General features: G+C 36.2%; 1 protein-coding gene across 1 annotated transcript in view; it reads right to left on the bottom strand.

The window, feature by feature from the left end:
- The window catches only part of LOC108519001 (copine-8-like), a 262,053-nt gene that overhangs the window by 49,922 nt on the left and 186,381 nt on the right, over positions 1 to 25,750 (bottom strand). The window contains 4 exon segments of the mRNA XM_017857756.1: positions 1,798 to 1,844; positions 23,195 to 23,256; positions 24,279 to 24,319; positions 24,322 to 24,331. Coding sequence (XP_017713245.1) covers positions 1,798 to 1,844; positions 23,195 to 23,256; positions 24,279 to 24,319; positions 24,322 to 24,331 — 160 coding nt within the window.

Genomic DNA, 25,750 nt, shown 5'->3' on the forward strand with positions numbered 1-25,750 from the left:
TATTGCAAGGACAAATCTTACTTTGTTAGGGTGTGTAATTCTCTCGGTATCAAGATAATATTAACCTCACAAAATGAGCTGGGAAGTAACCTTCTTTCATATTTCAGAAGAGTCTGTGAAGAATTGGAATTAATTCCTCTTTAGATATTTGTTAGAACTGACCAATGAAGCTCCCTGGCCCTAGGTTGAGATTAATCTTGTGGATAGTCTTCTAAAAACCACTAATTCAGTCATTTTACTGGTTATAGGTCTACTCTGATTATCTGTTTCTTCTCAAGTCAATGTTTCTTCTCAAATCAAAAATGTTTGTCTTTTTATTGAATAAATTCTTATCTTAGTAGTTGTGCTAGTATTTATCAGTGAACAAAATATAGTATTTTAAAGCGTTGAATTTTAGGTATTATTTCTTTTTGTTTGTTTGTTTTATTTTGTTTTGTTTTTGAGATGGAGTCTCACTGTCGCCCAGTTTGGAGTACAGTGGTGCAATCTTGGCTCACTGCAACCTCTGCCTCTTGTCTTCAAGCAATTCTCCTGCCTCAGCCTCCTGAGTAGCTGGGACTTCAGGTGTGCACCACCATGCTTGGCTAACTTTTGCATTTTTAGTAGATATGGGGTTCACCATGTTGGCCATGCTGGTCTCAAACTACTGACCTCAGGTGATCCGCCCCCCTCAGCCTCCCAAAGTGCTGGTATTACAGGCATGAGCCACCATGCCTGGCCTTAGGTATTATTTCTATGTTCTGTATTATGCTGAATAAAACACGAGTAAAAATGATTAATGGAAACCACACTGTTGGAGAATGAACGTGACATGCAGTGAAAGCTGAATTAGAGTCTGGTCTTATCTGTAGTTCTAACTCTAGAACTAACAAGCCAAGTGTATTTATTAGTAAAAAGATTTCCTGGATCTGAGGGTCCTCACTTGTATAAGAGGAGGGTTCAATTAAGTGATTTCTAAGGTACTTTGTTCCCTAAAGTTTCTTTTATTTTGTAAAATGTGAATCATTGTGAGATAAATATGAAATAAAGACAATATAAGGTGGGACCCATAGATATAATAAGCCATTTGAAAGAAAAAATAGACAAATATAAACTAGTGGCAACTTCTGGTAAAAGTTACATAATGAGGTTCACATTCTGATGATACATAATAACTAATTTCAAATGATTGTTCTGTTTGAAATAAAGTTGCTTCAACATAAAAGTCCACTATCTTTTTTTTCTTAAAAGGTTTAATACATAAATTATGAAAATCCATACATGGACTGTTACATATCAGTCCCTCTAAGTGAATTAGATATTAATATGTTAACATGAGTAATTATTAAAAATTAATAATTGAGTAAATGTGAACCAACTTTATAAAGGACAGATACTGTTGAATTATATTTATATAAATTCATACATACAAAAGTACTGTAAAAATGAGGATTATCACTTGATACACTTCAGAATTATAGTTATATAAAGAAAAGAACAGAGGGTAGGAGAATGGGTCAGAGATATACAATAGGCTTCAGTACATCTAAAATTTGTATTCTTTTAAACACATGTAAAACAATGACAATATTTCAATATATAATAAATCTGAATGATACTATTAGCATTTTTGTTATATTATTTCTAGCCTTTTGTATATCTGAACTATTTCACAACTTTAAAAGAAAATTTATGTATATTTTATATGGAAAACTTCAGAAGTATATGAATATAGGAATAAATTAACACTCATGAAAATATAAATTTATTTTCATGTAATTGCTGATGATTTTATCAGGGGATAACCAAACCACTCACCATTTGATGCTGTAAAATCAATAGCCACTGTGAAATTGATTTGCGTCCTGGAATAGAAGTAAACAAGAATCATTGATAATGAAATAACCTGATAAAAGGAGTTTCTTTTCCATTTGGGTTATATGTTTTAATGTCACTAATTTCTCAAACGTTAATTAAGAGCAATATATTACAGTATATATTGTTTAGCATCAGAAAGGCAGTTTTACATAGTGAGAACTTGGCAAAAATATATTTATAGTTACATATATTTATAGTCACAGAAAAGGAAAACTAAAGTCTCAGGAATAAAAGTAGCTCCTATTTTGGAGTATGATAACTAAGTAAGTGACTCATAACAAAGTAGTCAAAATGCAAATAATTGTTTTCCAGCCTCAATGCCACCATTTATTATTATCTGTTTCCAAAATTGTTCTGTAGTAATCATGAAATTAGCATGCCCTTAAAAGTGTTGCATTGCTAAAATCATCTCTAATAATGTCATTCCTTAAACTAATTCTATTTGACAATCCCCCAAACACAAGATTTTCTCCAGCATCCCTTCCTGATAAAACTCACAAGAAGCTAGGCATTGAAGGAATACTCCGTGAAATAATAAGGGCCATCTATGACAAATTCACAGCCAATATCATACTGAATGGGCTAAAACTGGAAACATTCCTCTTGAGAACTGGGACAAGTCAAGGATGCCCACTCTCACCACTCCTATTCCACACAGTACTGGAAGAGCGGGCCAGAGCAATTCAGCAAGAGAAAGAAATAAAAGGCATCCAAATGGGAAAATAAGTCAAACCATCTCTCTTCACGGACCATATGATTCTATACCTAGAAAATCCTAAATACTATACTAAAAGGCTCCTGGAACTGATAAATTCTGCAAAGTTTCAGGATACAAAATCATGTACAAAAATCAGTAGCATGTTTATACAACAGTAACATTCAAGTTGAGGGCTAAATGAAGAATGTAATCCCATTCCCAAGAGTGATACACAAAAAATAAATATATATAGGAATAAATGCAACCAAGGCAGTGAAATATATCTACCAGGAGAACCATAAAACACTTCAAAAGAAATCATAGAACATACAAAAGAAAAAACATTCCATACTCATGCATTGGAACAATCAAAATTATTACAATGGCCACACTGCCCAAAACAATCTAAATATTCAATGTTATTCCTATCAAACTACTAACGTCACTTTTCACAGAATTAGGAAAAACTATTCTAAAGTTCCTAGGGAACCCAGAAAGAGCCTGAAGAGTCAAAGCAATCTTAAGCAAAAAGAACAAAGCCAGAGGCATCACATTACTTGACTTTTGAGTATAAGACTAACCAAAACAGCATAGCACTGGTACAAAAGCAGACACAGACCAATGGAACAGAATAGAGAGCTCAGAGATAAAGCTGCACATCTATAGATAACTGATCTTGGACAAAGTTGACTAAAATAAGCAATGGGGAAATTCAGTGAATAGCATTTTATTGAATAGCATCTATTTAATAAATGGTGCTAGAATAACTGGCTGGCCACATGCAGAAGAATGAAACTTGACCCCTACCTTTCACCATATACAAAAATTATTAAATCAAGAAGGATTAAAGATTTAAGTATGAGACCCCAAACTATAATTATCCTAGAAGAAAACCTTGAAAACACCATTCTGGATATTGGCCTTGGTAAATAATTTATGACTAAATCCTCAAAAGTAATCATAACAAAAACAAAATTGATAAGTAGGACCTAATTAATCTAAAGAGCGTCTGCACAACAAAAGAAACTATCAATAGAGTGAACAGACAACCTAAAGAATGGGAGAAAATATTCACAAACTATGCATCTGACGAAAGTCTGATATCCAGAATCTACAAGGAACTTAAACCAACAAGCAAAAAACCCAATTAAAAAATGGGCAAAAGAAATGAACAGACACTTCTAAACTAGACAACATACATGAAAAAATGCTCCACACCAGTAATCATCAGAGAAATGCAGATCACAAGCACAATGAGATAACATCTCACGTTAGTCAGAATGGCTCTTACAATAGTGTCAAAAAACAACAGAGTTTGGCCAGGCTGTGGAAGAAAGGGAAGAATGTTTATACAATGTTGGTGAGAATGTAAACTAGCTCCAGCCACTGTGGAAAGCAGTTTGGAGTTTTCTCAAAGAATTTAGAACTACCACTGGACTCAGCAATCCCATTACTGGGCATATACTCAAAAGAAAACAAATCATTTTACCAAAAAGACACATGCACTCCATGTTCATTGCAGCATCATTCAGAATAGTGAAGACATGGAGCCAAACTAGGTGCTCATCAACAGTGGATTAGATATAAAAAACAGTGGTACATACACACCATGGAATGCTACACAGCCACAAAAAAGAATAAAGTCATGCCCTTTGCAGCAACTTGGATATAGCTGGAGGCCAATACCCTAGGCAAATTAATGCAGGGACAGAAAGCAAACACCACACATTCTTCCCTATAAGTGTGAGCTAAACATTGGGTACTCATGGACATAAAGATGGCAACAACAGACACTGGTGACTACTAGAGGAGAGAGGGAAGAAGGATGTCTTGAGGGCTGAAAAATGAACTGTTGGGTACTATGCTGAGTACCTGGGTGACGGGATCATTTGTACTCTTAACCTCAGCATCACACAATATATCCAGGTAACAAACATGCACATGTAACTCTTGAATCTAAAATAAAAGTTGAAAAAAGAAACACACAGGATTTTCTTTTGTTTTCTTCAGAAATGAAGTATTTCAGATACTACTAGTCTCCCATTGCTCACAGCATTTCTCTCTGTGTGTTTTTGTGTATGTGTATGTGTGCATGTGTGTGTGGTGTATTTCCAGATATAGATAAATACAGATATGTAGTGATTGATGAAATATGTTACAAAATGCTCCTCAACTTGCAGTGGGGTTACATCCTGATAAATCAACCATAAGTTGAAAACACTGTAAGACAAATGCATTTAAATACCTAACCTAAGGAAAGTCATAGTTAACTCTAGCCTATTTTATTGTGCTCTGAACGCTTCCATTAGCCTATAGTTGGGCAAAATAATCTGGCAACACAATACACTTTAGAGTATCAGTTGTTTACCCAGTGATCCTGTGGCTGACTGGGAGCTGTGGCCACTGCCCAGCATCAGAGAGAGTATCATACTGCTTTTCTTTCTACTGAATGCGTACTGATTTTGCACCATGGTAAAGAAAAATCTTGTTGAACTATTGTAACTTGGGGACCGTGTGTGTGTGTGTGTGTGTGTGTGTGTGTGTGTGTGTGTGTATATATATATGTGTGTGTATATATATATGTGTGTGTATATATGTGTGTGTGTGTATGTGTGTATATATGTGTGTGTGTGTATATATATATATATTTCAGCACATGGTTGTTACCCAAAGTTATTTTACTGAATTAGTTTAGTTTTTTTTTCTGATGGAAACTAATGAGGTGGTGGCATTCACATAAGAAATTCACTTTTTTGAGTATACCTATGACTCTATATGTAATTCCATCTCTTTCTTACCAGAGAAAATATACAAACACAAATACATGACAATGCTATAAGTACTGTAATAACGTGGAATCACATTTAATCTACAAAATAATTTTTAATTAAAAGTAAATCATCTGAAAACATGAGTACCTTTTTTTTTAGCAACAAATTACTTTTGACACACAGCATGATTGATTTAACACTTTGAAGTTTGGAACTATTGGATAAATAATGATGGGATTTAAATAAAGCTATCTGATTCTGCTATTACAGCATAGGGTCCCTTGTAGATCTCTTTGTAAAAACTATAGTGATATTTCCTTCTTTCTCCAAATATCCAGCCGGGAAAGACGTAAATGCAATGCAGGTATTGAATCAAATTCGCACATTGTTTTTTTTTTTTCCCCCCTTACGGAAACAACAACCTTTCTTGCTTACATTTAATAAAAACGAGTATAGATTCCCTTTATACAAATAGCTATATGGTATTTTTTTCTCACAGTAGAAATCAGGTTTATAGGCTAAGAATATAGGCTAATTTGGAGCATAATGCTAACCAGCATGAACCTAAGTGAGTACAAACTTTTAAAAAAAGAATATAGTAAGACTTCTGGGAGAACATTTTCAGATAAAAGCCCCTTTGAGGGACTGAAAAGAACAATCACCATCAGCAGACTGCTTTGTCACGCTGTGGTAGGGAGAGAAATGACTGTGACACACAGCAGTATGGTAGATTAGAAAGGGTGTGGATTTTGAATCTGAATGAACTGGGTTTGAGTCCCAGCAACCCAGTTGGTGACTTTAGCCAAATTTCAAAACTCTTGGAGGGCAGGTACCTGGACCATAGAAATGAAATGAGAACTGAAAGGCAACAACATGAGATACTACATACATGTTTTATTTTACGCACATAATATATATACATATATCATAAGATATTCACATTATATATATCACACATTATATATAATGTGACGTTACATGGCTACTACCAGTTAACCACACAATAATTTTAAAGAGAAGATACTATCATCTTCTTTTTACAGAGAAGGAAATCTATGCTCACAAAACTTAATAATTTCCACACCAGTAATAAACAAGAGCACTGGAATTTGAATTCACATTCAACTACAAAGACCATAATCATAACCTCTATACTAATCTGTTTCTCCAGTTAAATATTTGCAAACTTCCTGGCTATAATAGGCACACAATAAAGGATATGGATTCTATTATTAATATGCTGCAATCCTGGAAAAAATTCTACATAGAAGTTCTTAATGGTAAAAAAAATCTGGATATAATCTCATGCTTGGGCAAATTTTTCCTTCTATCAAATATGTTATCAAATATATAAATAACAAAATAATCTATATATTCTTTTTTATGTTATTTTATTCAAATAACACCTCATTAGGAATAAAAAATAACTTTGAGCTTTAAGAATATATGTTTTAGCAGATTATAAAGATCACATGCTACACATCCTATGCTATACATCCTAGGCTACCCTAAAGAACAAGTTAGAAACAATCATAAAACAAATGTGTCCACTTGCCCAGTAAATACAGTGAGGTGGTTTCCAATATTTGGAAGTTCAGTCTTTGGTTCAATGTCGGTACACTGTAGGAAAATACACACTATTATCTTGATTCGACTCTCTCTTGTAACAGCATCTTCACAATGCTTTCCACATATTGAAACTTCACGGTATTTGCTGGACGAATGGATACATTTGTTTTATGATTGTTTCTAACTTGTTCTCCAGGGTAGCCCAGGATGTGTGGCATAACCGTCAACTTCCTAGAAGCATTGGTTGCAGATACAAGACTTCAGTAATCATAGATGCAAAGGTCCTCTCAAAGCCAAAGTTGTGCCTACCAAAGCTACAAAGAAAAGTTATGGCTATTCACTAAAGAATCATACATAAGAGTTAAAAAGAAGGAGAGAGCAGAGGCCAGGCACAGTGGATCACACTTATAATCCCAGCACTCTGAGAGGCTGAGGTGGGAGGATCACTTGAAGCCAGGAGTTCGGGACCAGCCTGGGCAACATACTGGGACCCAGTCTGAATACAAACTTTAAAAAATAACCAGGTGGGGGAGTGTACACTTGTAGTCCCAACTACATAGGAGGCTGAGGTGTGATGATTTCTTCAGCCTAGGAATTTGAGGCTGTAGTGAGCTATAATTGCACTATTGCACTCCAGCTTGGGCAACAGAGTGAGACACTGTTAAAAAATGAAAATAAAAAGGAGCAGATATTTAGAATTAAACTAACTTACTAAAACTATCAATAGCTAAACTACATTACAAAACCATGTAGACTATGTACAACAAAACAATGAACTGCAGAAAAGAAAAAAAGATAAGAAAAAGAGAGGGAAAGAAGGTAAGAAGGAAGGAAGGAAGAAGAACGAAAGGCAGGACCAATGAGCACTGTTGAAATCCAGGGCACTTTTTGTATCTACGACTATTGAAGTCTTGTATCTGCAACCAATGCTTCTAGGAATTTGATGGTTATGCTACACATCCTAGGCTACCCTGAAGAACAAGTTAGAAACAATCATAAAACAAATGTGTCCACTTGCCCAGTAAATACAGTGAGGTGGTTTCCAATATGTGGAGACTTACACTCTTAAGCCTAAGTATAAAAGGTGGATGCATTCGTTTAGCACTAAATGATAAATAAGACCATTTGGTAATTACAGTGCAACAGAGACACTCAATGAGTAAAGCAGAATCCTGAAGCGTATTTGATGACTGATTGATGACAAGATTTGATTAATTCTTTGTCTCATTCTGCATGTCAGGAAGAATCTCTCGCCTTTATTACTTTGAATCAGCAGCAGCATTCAGCTGAGAAGGAAAATACTATGGCTTACTAAATAAAGCAGCTCATGGTAGCGATGATCACTAGGCTAACTACTATCACAACATTGAGATTCTTCTACTTAGAAAACCACAGTTCAACAATGATTTATGGAGCACCTTCCAACAGCCAAGCACTGTGCTATAGGATCAAGAGAAACAGGAGCAAATAAAACACCATTCCTGAACTCACAGGGCAAAACTCCAGTTTTATATTGTTAAAAAACAATGACAAAGATAACACAGCATTTTATCATTGAATTCAAAATCAATAGCATAACCTAAAACTCACCTGCACATTTACTGTGAACATCAGTTTGTTCAACCCCATGATTCCTAAGGGTTTCCATTCATATTATAACACATACTTATCAAATCAAGTGCCATACTCTATGTATTTAGAAAATATTAACTGATAAAAATTTCAAAGAAAGTTCCTAGCAATACTATAACCTCAAGTTATAAAACAGGTTTCTTGAAGACTTTAATAAACAATCTGTTATGAAAGTAAATCAAACATTTCAGTCAGTCAAGTTGTTACCCCTTTTTCATTCTCTAATATTGCTTGAAGCCTAATGTTAGAGGAAAAAAAATCAATCATGTGTCAAAGGAAAAAAAAAATCCAAATTTATACAAGATTACTCCTGACAGAATATTCATAAAACAATCACATTTAAATCCTCGAAACATCTTGTTTAGGAAGTGTTACTTTAGCTGCCATTTTATGTTTCAGAAGTAGAAAAGACAGAAGGATTTCATAAAATCCAGTTAGCAGCATTATATTTTAGAATATAAAAAAGTTATGCCTGCCAAATTGCATGAGTTAGTACTAACATCTCATGAGACTTCCCAATACATATGTCCTAGTACTACTAAAATATGTACTTGGAAAATGTCCCTATTTTACTCTACCATCTTTCCAAAAGCTGTGAATGACAGAGAAATCAGATGTCAAGATGAGAATAATTTACTAGAACAGCAAAGATCCACAGGAAACAAGTATATATGGGAGTATCAAAGACAACGAGACACACATGTACACATACAGAGAGTAATACCATCTTACATGTGTTTTCTACAGCTGTTACTATGAATTCATTACAGAGAACTAACAAAACTCTGATGGCGATGTGCAGAAGGCTTGTTTTCCTTTCTTACCAATTTCAAATCTGGTTCAGTTGTACAAAGCGAACTTTGTAAATTATACAATGAATTTCTCCCACTCCTCTTTAAATTAATCTTGACAAACAGATTCAGATCCACTAGCTGTTGGTATCTAGAACTCAAAAATGTAGTTGGGATGCCCATCCAACAATAATATTCCTCTCATTCTTTCCATGTTGGTACCAGGACTATGCTTCTGCCTTAATTTACCAATACGCATTCTAGTTCACACTTTGGTTCTGGAACATGTCCTGAAGCCCTGGTGCACTTGCCTCAAACATTGTCATCCAACCTAACCCTTCTTGACCTTCTTTCACCCTGGGCTAAACTCTGAGCCCTTTTGTGTCTTATCTTCTTGCTTTTCTTAAAAGTGGTTCAACTACCTGAATGACAATGCAGACAGATGCCTGATTCCAAACTTTGCTGTATCTTCAAAATTCTGGCATCCCATGCCCATGAACTACTCAGTGAATTAAGATCTTGCCAAGTAAGATCTCTTAGAATGAGGGCAGGTTTTGAGATGCACAAATGCAATTCAGATATAAATACCTTCACTTATGATTCATGTGACCTTGAAAAAACTATTCGACCTTCTGCAGCTCACTTGTAAAGAATTATAAAACTTTCCTTGGATTGTTGCTGTGAGGACCATAAAAGCACCTGTCCTTTAGAAGGCCCATTAAGTAGTTGATTCATTATTATCACGATTACTGATACTAGTTTTTCAGAACCTGAGTTTAGTATACTTCTTTGAATACTGGATTTTCTAATGCTTATCAAATTTCTGGGTCTACCAGAGGTTCGGGTTATTTCTCAGTATCTGACCCTCCCATGTCAGATTTCCTTTCCTTCACACCCACTAATAAGGTCCCAACCTGCCCAACCCAAAACTGCACTATGAATTTATGATCTAACCTTATTAGGTGTTATCTAGGTACTTCCTCAAACAAAATTCTACTGCATGAAGTAATTGTAAACTTTGACTTTTGCCTTATTTTCCATCCTTTCTTTCCTTCACGCACTCTGGATTCCTGGGGATCAGTGAAATGTCAAAAGTAACAATAAAAAAATAACTGGAGACAAGAGATATGATTCCTCAACTTTTTATTCTTCATCCTTACTGAATCCAGTTTTTACAAATCAACAAAACTTTCTAATTTCTCTAGACTTTGAAGATTGATTTCTATATTTTTTCACACAATACTACTACTCCAAAATACAACTTCACAAGGAGGCTAGCTTATCTTCGTGCAATTCAAGAACACCTTATCAAAAAGGTATGCAAAATTGCTAACCTTTTTTCTAACCAATAGTTAGAAAATATATGTGACATAATCAAAATAAGCTAACAAAATAATCAACCCCAAACCGAAAATGTTAAGCATTGTCCATCAAAATCCTATTTAAAATGAGGTAGGTGCCAGAGAGGTAATGCCTGCCTAGTAGGAAGATAGTGAACTCTTGAGTCATATAGACTGGAGTTTGAATCCCAGAATCACCACTAGCTAGCTAGTTGTGACTCCTTGCAAAACTATCAACTCTCTGGGTCTCTGTTTTCTCATGATAGATAGGTAACAACCACTTTGAAGGAGACTTCTAAATGTTAGAAATAAAACTCTAAAGTACCTGCACATAGCAAATACTCTACATGCTGGGAGACGAATTCCTTGAGTAACCCATGCCATTTTCTCCTGGTTCATAATAATTCTCTTCTTTGTTGGGTCAGAAGAGAGTTCCTTCTTTATATTAACATAAATTTATCTTTCATGAGTCCTTCCTGTAATGTGGGTTAGTGATGTATCAAGGGTGGGGCAATGAAGCTCCAACCAGTACAGGCAGTAGAGGGGTACACTGTCTGTACAGAACTTAAATATAGTAATATATCTTGTGCATATGCAAACTACATTTTAATATCACCATACACTAGCAATTCTAAGCAATGTCAGTGACAAACTTTTTCCCACCCTACTACCTCCTGCCTTTGGTGAGCTACTGTTTTATGTATTTCTGTTTCTCCTGCTCCCAGCCCCCAACCTTTTAATTGCCCTCAACCATGAAACTATTTTAGAAATAGCAAAGTGTGTTGTTTACAATAGAATAATTTCACAGACATAGATGATAAAATTGTGTTCCTACAAAAGTTTCTAAGTTTCAAAGAAAAGTTATATGTTTAAAGAGAAAATTATTAGCACATCATCAGGAGGGAGAGATGTAAAGTTGTTTTTCTAGTATTAATAATAGTTTTGCAAAAATTCATTGCTGTTGCATCACTCAGTTCTTTCAGTTTTCACTGTGTGTGGCTAAAAGTGCACACTGTAACCAAGCAATGTAGCTATGAAACTGCCCAATACCAACAGACTGTCAATATTTGGCAAGATTAGTGCTAGCCCTGATGATGAGACATACCTGAAGAGTTTCCTTTGACTTTGAAATGGAGGACTCTGAAAAAACTTATCTGCAGCATAACATAAACTGGCAATGAAATCGCAATCGTAAAGTATGTAACTAGACATCTCTAAGCTTTCCAAGTATACCTTTTTTTATTTTTTCCAGATGGAGTTTTGCTCTTGTTGCCCAGGCTGGAGTGCAACAGCACGATCTCGGCTCACTGCAACCTCTGCCTCCCGGGTTCAAGCGATTCTCCTGCCTCGGCCTCCCAAGTAGCTGGGATTACAGGCATGCACCACCATGCCTGGTGAATTTTTGTATTTTTAGTAGAGACGGGGTTTCTCCATGTTGGTCAGGCTGGTCTCGAACTCCCGACCTCAGGTGATCGGCCAACCTCGGCCTCTCAAAGTGCTGGGATTATAGGCGTGACCCACTGTGCCCAGCCCAAGTATACATTTTAAATGTACAAAAATGAGAATCAAACCTTAACCAAATCAATGTTTATGACAGTCTTCTTAATATTCCTAAAAGTTTGTTTTCTAGATCTTACTTTAGATGAGTTCAGTTTCGATATGATAATGTTCCATGTGAAAATATTTATAGACGGCAGAATGGCTTTGTTTTTATTAGATTTAACCCTACTCAGCACCTCAGGGTTTAGCTTTCCACTAATTTGATAAATGAAAGTACTTGGGTGCCACAACAAAAAGTATTATAAAAAATCCTAGACATGTATATTTCATTTTTGAATAAGAAATTGGATTAATGGTAAAAAACCTTTATAGTGTTGCATGTTCTGGCAAGATGTGCTCCCTGAAGCAACATATCCAATGCAATGACACTTTTTTTTTTTTTTTTTTTTTTTTAAGAAGAGGTCTCGCTCTGTTGCCAGGCTGACTGCACATCAGTGGCATCATCATGGCTCACAGCAGCCTCAACCTCTTGGGTTTAACAATCCCTGCACCTTAGCCCACTGAGTAGCTGGGAGAACACACATGTGCCATCAGACCAAACTATTATATTTTTTAATTTTTACGGAGATGCGGGCACATTATATTGCCCAGGCTGGTCTCACACTCCTGGGCTCAAGAGATTCACCTGCCTCAGCCTCTCAAAGTGCTGGGATTACAGGCGTGAGCCATCATGCCCAGCCTGCCAATTTTATAAAACTAAGTTAAATGTTTTACAGAATTATTTCAATTGTTCAAGTATTTTTAAGTAAAAAAAAAAAAAAAAAAAATCTGTATGGGGCCTGTTGATGAAGGAACTTACTGATATTCAACTAGCCTCTACAATAAGTAGTATCAAGAAGCCCACTTTAGTCTTTAAGATTAGCTTATGATAGGTAGATAGCGCTTTTAAAAATTCTTTCAAACAAGATTTAGATTTAGGGTTGAGTTTGGGTTGGAGCGAACAGGGCTGTCTGGACTGAAAGAAGTATCCTGGGGTTATCCTCAAACAGAAATGAACTGTAAGAAAGTGATTTTCACTGGCTTTGTAAATTTGAAAGCATACTTTTTTCTTCATGTCTCTCATAACTAGGGCAATTACTACAACCATATGATGACAACAATATGATGAGCTTAGACATATTAGAACTTTGAGATTTTTCAGAAAATTAATAGGTAGCATTTAGTTGTTAACTATATGAAATTTAGTTAACCCTCACAGCCATTCTATGAAATAGGCATTGTTATTTATATTCCTGTTTCACAGAAATGAAAACAGGTTATGCTAGCAAAAGGCAGATCCAGGATCTGAACTGTACAATTAATGCCAGAACCCAAATTCTTTGCCACTACTATACAATGCCTCAATTATCAGCAACCTCGTCTTTGCAATTGGGCTGACTTTTTCCCAAACATTTATTCCTTACTGAATTTCTTTCCTAGAAGTTCCTGTCCACTTACTGTCTCTCCTATTACCTTCTCTCATACTCCCTTTCTCTTAAGATATGAAGAAAACAAGCAGTTTGTACTTCTAATCTTGATTTTGCCTTTCCTCCAAGTAACTACAATGAAGATATAGAGTTCAGCTGAGACGAATTCTAGTAGAGGCAATACAAAAGCATGTTTTCTTATTCCAGAAAACCTGGTCCATCTGTTTTATCTGATGATTGCTGTATGACTCCTGGAGAGAGTAAGATCGCAAATTGATAAGGTCTAAGAGAAACAGATGTGAGGATTTGTATTCCAGTTTGTCACACTCTGTATTTAAAGTTATATTTTTTCATTATGTTTTAATTTTGCTAAGAAATTTTGGAGAAAAAAAGGGTAAAAAATCATGCTCCAAATGGTTAATTAGTCAGTACTTACTCAATGGCCACTCTGTGTTCAGACCTACAAAAAATATTTTAAAACTACGTCTCTTTGAACAAACAAATCATACAAATAAACAATTAAAATGACACCCAGGAAAATTAGTATAAGCTCACCTGGACTGGCTGGATGAGAGTTTGGCCTTTCTTCAAAAGAAAAAAATGACAGTCTATAGACTTCCAAGTTTCTAACACACTAAATTTTCTGATAAAAGCATAGACCAGGATTTCATGTTGACATGAAATTGTTGACATGAAATTCTAGTGGCTTAGCAGGGACTCAGTGTGCAACAAAGTTTGTGATCTGTTTTCCCCCTTCATCTGCCAATCAAAGAGATGTGGGAAACTTTGTAGATATTTGTTCCTGAGTTAAGGTGATGGGGAAGTGAAGTGTCATAACACTTGAGAGACATAGAGGACTAAAAGGCAGAAGAAGCAAATTGAAATTTATGATTCTGTCTTCAGATACTTAGTGTGAGCTGCTGGGAATATGGAAGTATGTATTCTACAAGTCTGTAAAAGTGAATAAACCCAATTCACAAATAATAATAACTAAAATAATAATGATGCTACCTAAGAAATTATCTTAGATTTCATAACAGTATGTAATTTGAAAGGAATCTGACATTGTCCTTATTAATGATACTTGAAGTATTCAATGTCAAAGGTTAGAGATTACTAAATATAAATCTCATTTTAGGTAGACAATTGTATTCAAATTTTAATATCTAAAACCATTTTAATAAGAGGAATAAAATAACTACAGGATAAAAGTACAGAGTATGATTAAAATGACGACACCAAGGTCAATAATCCAGAAGAGACCATCAGTGTTTATTATAACAAAGCTCCTTCATGAATATTATTCTTCTGTTTAGAAAATAAAACTTTTTACTATTTCAAATCATAGAATGTATCTCATACTCCAGAAAAAAACATGGCACTGCTTATTAAAAAAAAAAAAAATCTAAAAATTAGATTTGCATTTCAGAGAATATTTGAATAAAAATTGGATTTTGGTTGATTTAGAATGCATCTGTCTCATCTGCTCACTGTGTACCTGAATCCATAAATCTGTCTACTGCAGCTAAACACAATATTTTAGGGATTGAGACAATGAATGAAAAGTAACAAACTAACAATCTGGTTTCACAAACAATCAAGCTTGTATTTTCATGTAAATACCTACATCAATAATAACTAAACTAATGGAAGTGTATAATATTGAATACTAAAACCAGGCCTAAAAGAAGTTCCTTTGAAGGAAAATACATTAAAAGGCTATGAAAACAATTTTGTTTAGTAGTTAAATTTGTTTTTTTTTTTTTAACTCTGCATAATTTCTAATTGGATTCATGAGTAAAAAACCAACTTAACATTTTTATAATTTTCGATTCCCTTATTTTTTTGTGAGAACAAACAAGAAGAGATAAAATTTTAAACTGCAATTCAATAAGTTCTTTCTGTGAGTTTAATTGCAATGTTTGACTCTCAGCACAATTGCTAAACAGTTCACAACAGCTGCCTGTTTCACACTTTCTCTATCCCCATGCTCCCTTGCATCTGGTCTAAGAGAAATGTTGTATAAAATTAATGTAGAGGACAAAATAAATTCAGGAAAACTCAACTAAGTATTTGGATTAATCAGAGCTAGCTATAAAATCAACATAATTGTTGTTAATGATATCTTACATCATAATGTTTCACCCTTTTGATGACTTCAAGTTTTACTTGTCAATTCAGATTCAACATGAGCATAACCCGACAGTGGAAAGGTTACAGTAATTAGGTCCCTAAATTGATGCAGGGATAGTTTAACATACGCAAGTCAGTAAGTGTGATACATCACATAAACAGAATTTATAAAAACATATGATCATCTCAATAGATATAGAAAAGGCATTTAATGAAATCCAGTATTGCTTTATGATAAAAATCCCTCAACAAAATAAGCATGCAAAGGACTTACCTCAAAGTAATAAAAGTCATATATGACAAGCCCACAGCCAAAACCATACTGAATAGGGAAAAGTTGAAAGCATTCCCCCTGAGAACTGGATCAAGACAATAATGCCCACTTTAACCACTTCTATTCAACATAGTATTGGAAGTCCTACCCAGTGCAATCAGACAAAGGAAAGAAATAAAGTGCATCCAAATTGGAAAAGAGGAAGTCAAACTGTTGCTGTTTGCCACTGATATGACTGCATCTCTAGAAATCCCTAAAAACTCATCTACAAAGCTCCTAGATCTGATAAACGAACTCAGTAAAGTCTCGGGTTACAAAATCAATGTATACAACTCAGTAGCACTGCTATACACTAACAATGACAAACTGAGAATCAAATTAAGAACTCAATCCCTTTTACAACAGCTGCAAAAAAGAAATAAAATACCTAGGAATATACTTAAGCAAGGAAGTAAAGGATCTCTACAAGAAAAACTACAAAACACTGCTGAAAGAAATAATAGATGACACAAACAAATGGAAACACATCCCATGCTCATGGATGGAGGGAATCAATATTGTGAAATGCCTATACTGCCCAAAGCAATCTACAGACTCAAATGCAATTCCCTTCAATACCAGCATCATTCTTGACAGAACGAGTTAAAACAATCCTAAAAATCATATGGAACCAAAGAAAGAACTCACATAGTTAAATAAACACTAAGCAAAAAGAACAAATCTGAAGGCATCACATCACCTGACTTCAAATTTACTACGAGACTATAGTTACTAAAACAGTATGGTACTGGTAAAAAGTAGGCACATAGATCAAGGACCAGAATAGAGAACCCAAGTGTAAAGTCAGATCTAACTAACTGATCTTTAACAAAGTACACAAAAATAAAAACTGGGGAAAGAACACCCTATTAAATAAATGATACTGGGAAAACTGGCAAGTCACATGTAGAAGAATGGAACTGAATCTCCATTTCTCACCTAATACAAAAATCAACTCAAGATGGATCAAAGACTTAAAGACCTGAACCATAAGAATTCCAGAAGATAACATCAGAAAAACTCTCTGGACATTGGCTTAGGCAAAGAATTCATGACTAAGAACCCAAAACCAAATGCAACAAAAACAAAAGTAAACAAATCAGACCTAATTAAACAAAAAGCTTCTGTACTGCCAAAGAAATAATCAGCAGAGAAAACAGACAACCCACCCAGTGGAAGAAAATATATGCAAGCGATGAATCTGACAAAGGTCTGGTGTCCAGAATCTATGAGGAATGCAAACCAATCAGCAAGAAAAAAACAATGACCCCATCAAAAAATGAGGAAAGGACATGAATAGACTGTTCTCAAAAGAAGATATCCAAACAGTCAGCAAACGTATGGAAAAATGCTCAACATCACTAATTATCAGAGAAATGCAAATTGAAACCACAATGAGATACCACCGTATTCTAGCAAGAATAGTCATAATTAAAAAGTCAAAAAACAATAGATGTTAGCATGGATGTGGTGAAAAGGGAACACTTTTATACTGCTAGTGGGAAAGCAAATTAGTACAACCACTATGGAAAACAGTATGGAGATTCCTTAAAGAACTAAAAGTAGAATCCCCATTTCATTCAGCAATCCCACTACTGGGTATCTACCAAGAAGAAAAGAAGTCATTATATGAAAAAAAACACTTGCACATACATGTTTATAGCAGCACAATTTGCAATTACAAATATATGGAACCAACCTATGTGCCCATCAACCAACAAGTAAACAAAGAAAGTGTGATATATATATATATACACACACACACACACACACACACACACACACACACACACACCATGGAATACTCCTTAGTCATTAAAAGGAACAAAATAATGTATTTTGCAGCAAATTGGGTGCAGGTGGAGGTCATCATTCTAAGTAAAGTAACTCAGGAATGGAAAACCAACTATCCTATGCTCTCACTTATATGCAGGAGGTAAGCTATGAGAACGCAAAGGCATAAGAGTGATACAATGGACTTTGGGGATTTGAGGGGTGAAGGTTGGGAGGGAGGTGAGGGATTACAGACTATGTATTGGGTACACTGTATATTGCTCAGCTGACAAGTGCACTAAAATCTCAAAAATCACCACTAAAGAACTTAACCATATAACCAAAATCCACCTGTACCCCCCCAAAATTATAAAGAAATAAGCCTTGAAGCCAGAAAAAAAAAAAGGTCCCTGAATTGATGATGCCACCTTAAGTCAGCAACAAAACCATCCACAAATGCAGTAATCAGTGCTCTTATCTTGGTATTTTAAGTTAAAAGTGAGGAATTACTATGATTCATTATAAAAAACAAATTAAATTCAGCAATTTGTTCCAATTACCTTGATATATCATACTTATTATGTATTATGGAAGGGCATCTTTTTTAAAAAAAAGCTAACCTTGATAATTCCACAGATCTTCAAATGTACTAATAAATATGCCCTCCAATATATTAATTTGGGTGGTTTGGTTGATGATAGCCCGAAGTGTTTGTTTATTTTATTCTTTTGCAATGTCATCAGACGGCATAAAGGCCAGATGAGCTAACTTAAGAAGAGTCTCCCCTGAGGCATGCTGAGGAGGAGCGGGATCAAAGACCAAGGTGTGAATATTGCAGAAGTTTAGCTGACTTGTTAAAAAAGGAATGTAGCTCTAAGGAATGTAGCTCCAAGCTATCTTTCTGTGTTTTCTCTTCCTTTGAAAATACACAGTCCTTTATGGTGGAAGTGGGGGAAGAAGGAGCAGAAGACAAAAAATTCTTAAAGGTCTGTTTCCAAAGACACAGCTGGTTTGACATGAGCTTTTACAGAAAACATGAAAATAGCTGATAAAAAGGTTTTACAGATGAAAACTGACAAGGACTTATATCTATTAAATTAGTGAAAATGAAAAAGGAGGGGCAGTATTCAGAAAAGGTAAGGATATGGTAAACATCCTGCATAGATTTGGGGAGTATAAATTCTTAGAGTCTTTTAGCAATACAATTTAGAAATATCTAACAAATTGTGAAATACATATATCATTATATTCAATAACATTATTTCTAGGAAGGAACGCTACAGATATGCTGGCATATCTATACACAAGTGCACTAATGAAGTGCATAAAATGCCACGTACCATGTATATATATATTGCAGCTTTGTTTATAATAAAATATGTATGTCACTAAAGCATGTATTAACAGGAAATTTTTAAATTAAATGATGTACAATCATATAATGGAAAGCCGTTTACAAAAAGGTAGTAATGACATACTAGCATATACACACAATACATTTAATAAACAAAACATACAATGCAGTGTATTGTATATAGTGTGATCCCATGATTATAAAAAATAGTCATAGCAGATCTTAGCTATTATCATACACAAATTACACCCGAGAGTAAGTCGATAGGTTAGAGTAAGCCTTCTGTCAAAATGCGAACAATGATTTCAGAGTGAAGAAAAAATAAATAAGATGTCATTAAGGTCATGGAAGAGCTGGAAGATCAAATTGAATTATATCCTTTTACAAATGAACTTCAGAATATCCAATTCATGTGAACTACAGGAAATTAAAGTGTAGATATTTTAAATGATTTGCCTGTCACTGTATAACACAAGGGTGTCATGACCAAGCTAGATCTCTTTACCATAAAAGTCAAATTTTAAATTTGTGCCCAATTTGGCTGGGTGTGGTGGCTCAAGCCTGTAATTCCAGCACTTTGGGAGGCTGAGGAGGGCAGATCACTTGAGGCCAGGAGTTTGAGAACAAACAGTAAAAGTGATTTATTGGTACCAGATTCTGAAATGTTTTACACTGATAGACTTACACCCAAATATTGCTAGATTTGCACTGCTGACCAAACGTACTGGGTATCTGTTATATATACACATACATACTCTTCACATGATCACAAAGCAAAACAAAACAAAACAAAAGACAAAAACTGAAATTTATAACATTTCAATACCACAAATCAGTATTTCTATATGTAAAATATAACCAGATATATCAAGTAATTTTTTTTTAAGTTGTAAAGAAGGTGCTAAGGGATGTCCATTTACTTACCTCATTTCTTTATCAACTACTGATGGCAGCAGCTGCTCAAGACAGCCTTACGCTGCCATCATGCTGGCTGCAGCAAGGAGGCGTAGCCAGGGCTGCATGCTCCGGGCAGCGTGCGGGAACCGGGGACAAGTGGGACCTTCACCTTTTCTGAGTGGGGGCAGGAGCACCAGTGGGGAAACTGCAGCCGTCCAAGCCATTGCTACAGACCCGGGCCTCCCAGGCCACTCCTGCTCCATGAAGCAGGCAGGGACCGCCCGCCCCCTCCCATTTCCCCACACAGCTGCAGTTGCCCAAACCGCAGCTGCAAACTCAGGCATCCCTGCACCCTTGGGGACCCAGGAAGGGCCCCTGCCCTCACAGGCTGAGAAGTGCCTGCTCCCACTGCCTGGCTTCTCCCTGCTGTTCGCTTCCGCTCTAATCTTGGAGCAAAGTCAGGGCTGAGCCCAGGTGCCAAGAACAGCAGCAGGAGGCAGACAGATTCTTGGGCCGAGGGGATGGATGCCTGGTAAGGATGGGGATGACCAGCAGCAAAGAGGAGCTACCTGCTCTAGGGCCTCCTTTCTGCTGAGCACTTCAGAGACTTGCAGGGACATCAGGACTGTCAGCTGCAGAAAGGAGCAACCCACTCTAGGGCCTTCTCTCTGCTCGGAGCTGGGGAGATGATGAGAGGGCCTGCCTGCAGAGAAGAGCAACCCATTCCAAGGCCTCCTATCGGTTGAGAGCTGGGGAGATGATAGGACAACCTGCCTGAAGAGAGGAGCTTCCCACTCCAGGGTCCTAGCTCTGCTAGGAGCTAAATAGTAGGAACGGCCTGGCTGCGCAAAGGAGCTACCCCCTGTGGGTCTTCTGTGAGCTGTTCTATTGCTCAATAAAACTCCTCTTCATCTCGGCTTACCCTTCACTTCTCTGCATATCCCATTCTTCCTGGTCACAAGAGAAGAACGTGGGACCTGCCAAACAGCGGAGCTAAATGAACTACACAAACAGGGTTGAAACTGCTCACCATGTTGCAGGCATAGAGAAGGATAGAATAGCTGTGGCCCCTGGGGGAGCCCAGACCTGGGAGCTCCCTCAGCCAAGACTGTGACTTCCTTTTTGGGGTCCTGCAGTGCCTACCATCTTCAAGCTTTCTAGGTGCCACCAGGGAAGCTGCTTGTGGTGCGTCTGGTCCAGCCACAGCCTCACAGAGAGCTGGCACCTGTGCCAGCACCCGCAGGTGCCCGCCCTGCTGCAGCAGCCAGCACGTCAGACTGCACAGTGGCTGGATCCCATGCTCACATACTCCTCGCCACTCCATGCCTGATACACCCTTGGCGGGCATGAGACCCAGGCTGGTAGTGTGAGAAAAGTGCAGCCTGCTAGGCCAAGTGGATGGAACGAGCCCAGCAGGCCTGAGCAAACTCAGGAAAAGGTACCGCCAGCCAGAGGTTTCACGCCAGAAAAAGCAACACCCCAAAGATCCTGTAACACTATTACCCACTACTACTAAGGAGTTTTTACAGGAATATATTTTATGACAAATTAAACATCCTATTTTCTATCTTCTAAAATAAAATAGGCACAGACATTGGAATACTAAGAGTTGGCAAACTTTTTTTTTCTACTTTGTACTTTATTGAAACAACCATTGTTGCTTCTCAGTCTGTGCAGCCACTTTGCATTTTGGATGCCCGTATATAGCAAAGAGTACTCATTTAAGTAGGTATTTTGTTTGTTTGTTTGCTTTGTATCCTTAACTAAGAGCAACAAGAGGCAAGCTCTCTGGGTTGTGTGAAGTCATCTTTGTTCCCTTGGTACCCCCATTCCTTCATCCCCTTTTTCAACCTGAGGGCATTCTATCAGTGAGTCTTTATGGGGTGGGGGGCAGTTGCTGACTCATAATTAGGAAGAGGTTTACATGAGTGATATTCATTATGAAGTTACTAAACACATTCAAATTTGCTTCGCTCCACTTTTGCATATTGAAAATACAAGGTGAAGGAAAAGAGAATATGTAGACATTTTATACTGCAAGACAATGAATGCTTGTTTTAAATCTCTGGGGATGATATGGTCTGACTCTGCGTCCCCACCCAAATCTCATCTCAAATTGTAATCCCCACAATCCCCATGTGTCAAGAGAGGGATCTGGTGGGAGGTGATTGGATCATGGGGGCAGTTTCCCCCATGCTGTTCTCATGATAGTGAGTGAGTTCACATGAGATCTGATGGTTTTAGAAGTGTCTGACAGGTCCTCCTTCACATGTGCTCTCTCGCGTACTGCCATGTAAGACGTGCCTTGCTTCCCCTGTACCATCGATCATCCGCCATGATTATAAGTCTCCTGAGGCCTCCCCAGACATGTAGAACTATGAGTCAATTAAACCTCTTTCCTTTATAAATTACCCAGTTTGGGGTAGTTTCTTTATAGCAGTGTGAGAACAGACTAATACAGGTGATGCTTGGTCAGGTTAAGAAAAGGAAGAAATAGGTTAAAATGAGAAGCAAAACTGAAAATACTTCCCTGTTTACGAGGGTATAAGAACTAACAGTACATTACCAACACAGGATCTGTCTGGGTTTTGAAAAGTTTCAAAAATGGTTACAACTATTTGTTTTCCTGAAATGTATTCCTGTCTGAGAGCTGTAGGACTGAATAAACGACTACACCATCCATTTCTGCATTCTGATTTTATGACAAGGCACATTCCTTTAATATTCTTAACCTAGTATATATATTTAAATCAGGCCCTGAAGCTTTATACCTATATTACAAATAATGAATAGTGCATGTACAATGTCCTATGTGTTAAGCAAACAAAAACATCCTATGAAAGTGCACATAATAGCCATTATCTACAACTATTAATCATACAATATTTTCTCTTGGTTAAAGAAAAGTTACAATTTGCCCCAAAAGTAATAGCTCTAGGTATGTACATTTTTTACTTTATATCTGAAACAGAATTATAATAGGCTTGCCATCAAAATATAATAAAGGTGATCATTTCAGTGCCAGGTACCTCGTGGTAGCACTTTTTATACAAATTGTACGAAATGCCTAAGTAACAAAACAATTCCAGAAAATGACTTACCCTCCCTTAATGTAGTCAAGGAATGAAACTTCTGTTTCTACCAAGAAAGAGAGTAAAGTTACCTGAAAAGAAAAGACAGAATTACCTTCTAGTTGTTTGTGACCCCAAATAGATTTTCTAACTATTAGAGAGAAAATTGTATTTCTTTGCATTTTGAAAATCACTAAAGACATTATTTTTTATTAACATCTGCTAGGACTGATTGTTCTTACATTTAAAATTATCTGAAGGAAAGGGACCAAAAAAATTAACCAATGTCTTTCTATGACCGGTTTACTTTCGTTGAAGAACAGCATGAAAATTATCTACAAGGACATTGTGTTACTTCCCATTTTACATAAAAGGAAAGATGAAAGGGAGTTGGAAAATGGTTAAAACCAAAAAACCAAAATCAGTGAACAAAGCCTTCAAGAGGAAATGTGTGTTTTCAGTCATGGTTCTGTAATGAGCTCATCTAATATTTTAACTGTCTTGCTTTATAGAGATCTTTCAAAGAAAACTGAGAGAAAACTTAGATTTTGCTTCTCCCCAAAAAAGTTAATCTTAAGAAAAAAAACTGCAGTATTTTTTCTTAAAATAGGATGACACTGATTTTTTATTTTTGATACATCTTTGCATCTTCTGTACTGATTTAGTACATCATTCCCACAGAGTTGTCAATTTTAATGACAACTTTTTTGAATGAGCACATACATATCCCACGAAATGAGTCACAGTTGTTAAGTATAGCCTGTAAAGAGTATAGTATTTCTTACCACCACTTGTGTTTTTTTATGTCTGCCTGATTCATTACACTCGGATTCCACTGAATGAAGAGTTCATAACAAAACTTCAGCCTCTCTCAGAGGCCTTGCAGCCCCTAGGATTATCTGCAAGAAGCCAAGTCAATACCTTCTATAAGGTATTCTTCATTACAATCAGTCCCCTGGGAAGCTGATTTTTCTATTGTGTTTGCTCATATTAAAACCCTGAGTGAAACACAGCTCAGTTTTTTAATTGCTTCCAGTAGGATTAAAGATGCCATCTACATATATGTATATTCATTTATTTTAATCTTTAATAAATAACATAAAATTTGACTTACTGTTCCAGAATTACTATATTTTTTCTTTTTTCCTTTCTTTTGGGATTCACCACCTTAAAAGCAGACAAAACAATTAAAATGTGTTACGGTTTACATTGAATTTTATATTGATGTTTTAAAATGTGTAGTTTAACCTGCTGCCTTCACTTCTTATGCATGTATGCATTTACAAATGCTTGCAGTATGACTTTGGATGGTCATTCAGCCAAAACTCCTCTACAAAAGTTAATACTGACTATCTTAAAAAATGTTTTGTCTGTAATATTCTTCTCACCTGTACATACTGATTGCCCATAACTATAGTCACCTTCTTGATATGATAGAGGTCTTTAACATCTAATGTCCTAACTAATTATTGCTTTATAGAAAAATGATGGGTTGTTAAAGAAAAGTATATTCAAGTGACATAACTTTAAAAATTAAATACACTAACATAGCAAATCATCCAATGTGTGAATATTTAAAGGATCTATTAACCTATTTCTTTATAATGATGGTAATTTCTACCAGTTACCCATGCTACATAATAATTGGTAAAGGTCTGGTTTGTAGACATAAGACTGGCTTTTTGACTATTTGATCCATGAGTAAATAAGGTTGCACTTCTATATTTCGTAAGACATTAGGGGATATAGGGACTATTACAATAAATAAGACCTGCCAATCTAATAGGATAAATGTAATACATAATTGCCTGAAGAGAGACTTCTTCAAATCATCTCAATCCAAAATATGGAGAAAGCATTTGACAGGGAAAAGAAGATGAAATAGTTTATGAAAAAGTATTATTTGAACCATAATTTATTAATTTAAACTAGGGCTTCAATTAAAAAAAAAAAAAAATACACCATTCTAGAAAGAAAAACAGGCAACTGATCCAGGTTGGCTGGGGCAGAGAACCCACACAACCAGAAGAGAAGTGAATCTGAAAAAATAAGCTGAGGCCATGTTAAGGAAGGAGATCCTTAATCCTAGGCCGGGGAGTTTGGATGTTACTTAGTTGATGTTTAAACAGGAGAATGATATAATAGGTCTATAGCAGCAGTCCCCAACATTTTTGGCACCAGAGACTGATTTCATGGAAGAAAGTTTTCCCACGGATGGAGGTAGGGAGGATGGTTCTGGGATGATATCTGTTCTACCTCAGATCATTAGGCATTAGATTCTTATAAGGAGCACACAGGAGGCAGAGCTCAGGTGGTAATGCTCCCTTGCTTCCGGCTCACCTCCTGCTGTGTGGCCCAATTCCTAAAAGTCCACAGGCCTGTACTAGTCTGCGTTCTGAGGGTTGGGGACCCCTGGTCTACAAGATAGTTGTAAGGTGAGAAAATGAAGGCAATAGTTAGGGTCCTATTTTAAATTTTCTATGCAAGAAGTAATGAATCATTAAATAAGGAAGCCCCACTGAAAACGGCTCGCAAAAAAAAACAGAAAAAAAAAAAAAAAAAAAAAAAAAAAAAACAAAAAACAAA

This window comes from Rhinopithecus bieti, unplaced genomic scaffold (assembly GCF_001698545.2).
Source record: "Rhinopithecus bieti isolate Rb0 unplaced genomic scaffold, ASM169854v2 scaffold_2721, whole genome shotgun sequence".
NCBI classification, from domain to species: Eukaryota; Metazoa; Chordata; class Mammalia; order Primates; family Cercopithecidae; genus Rhinopithecus; species Rhinopithecus bieti.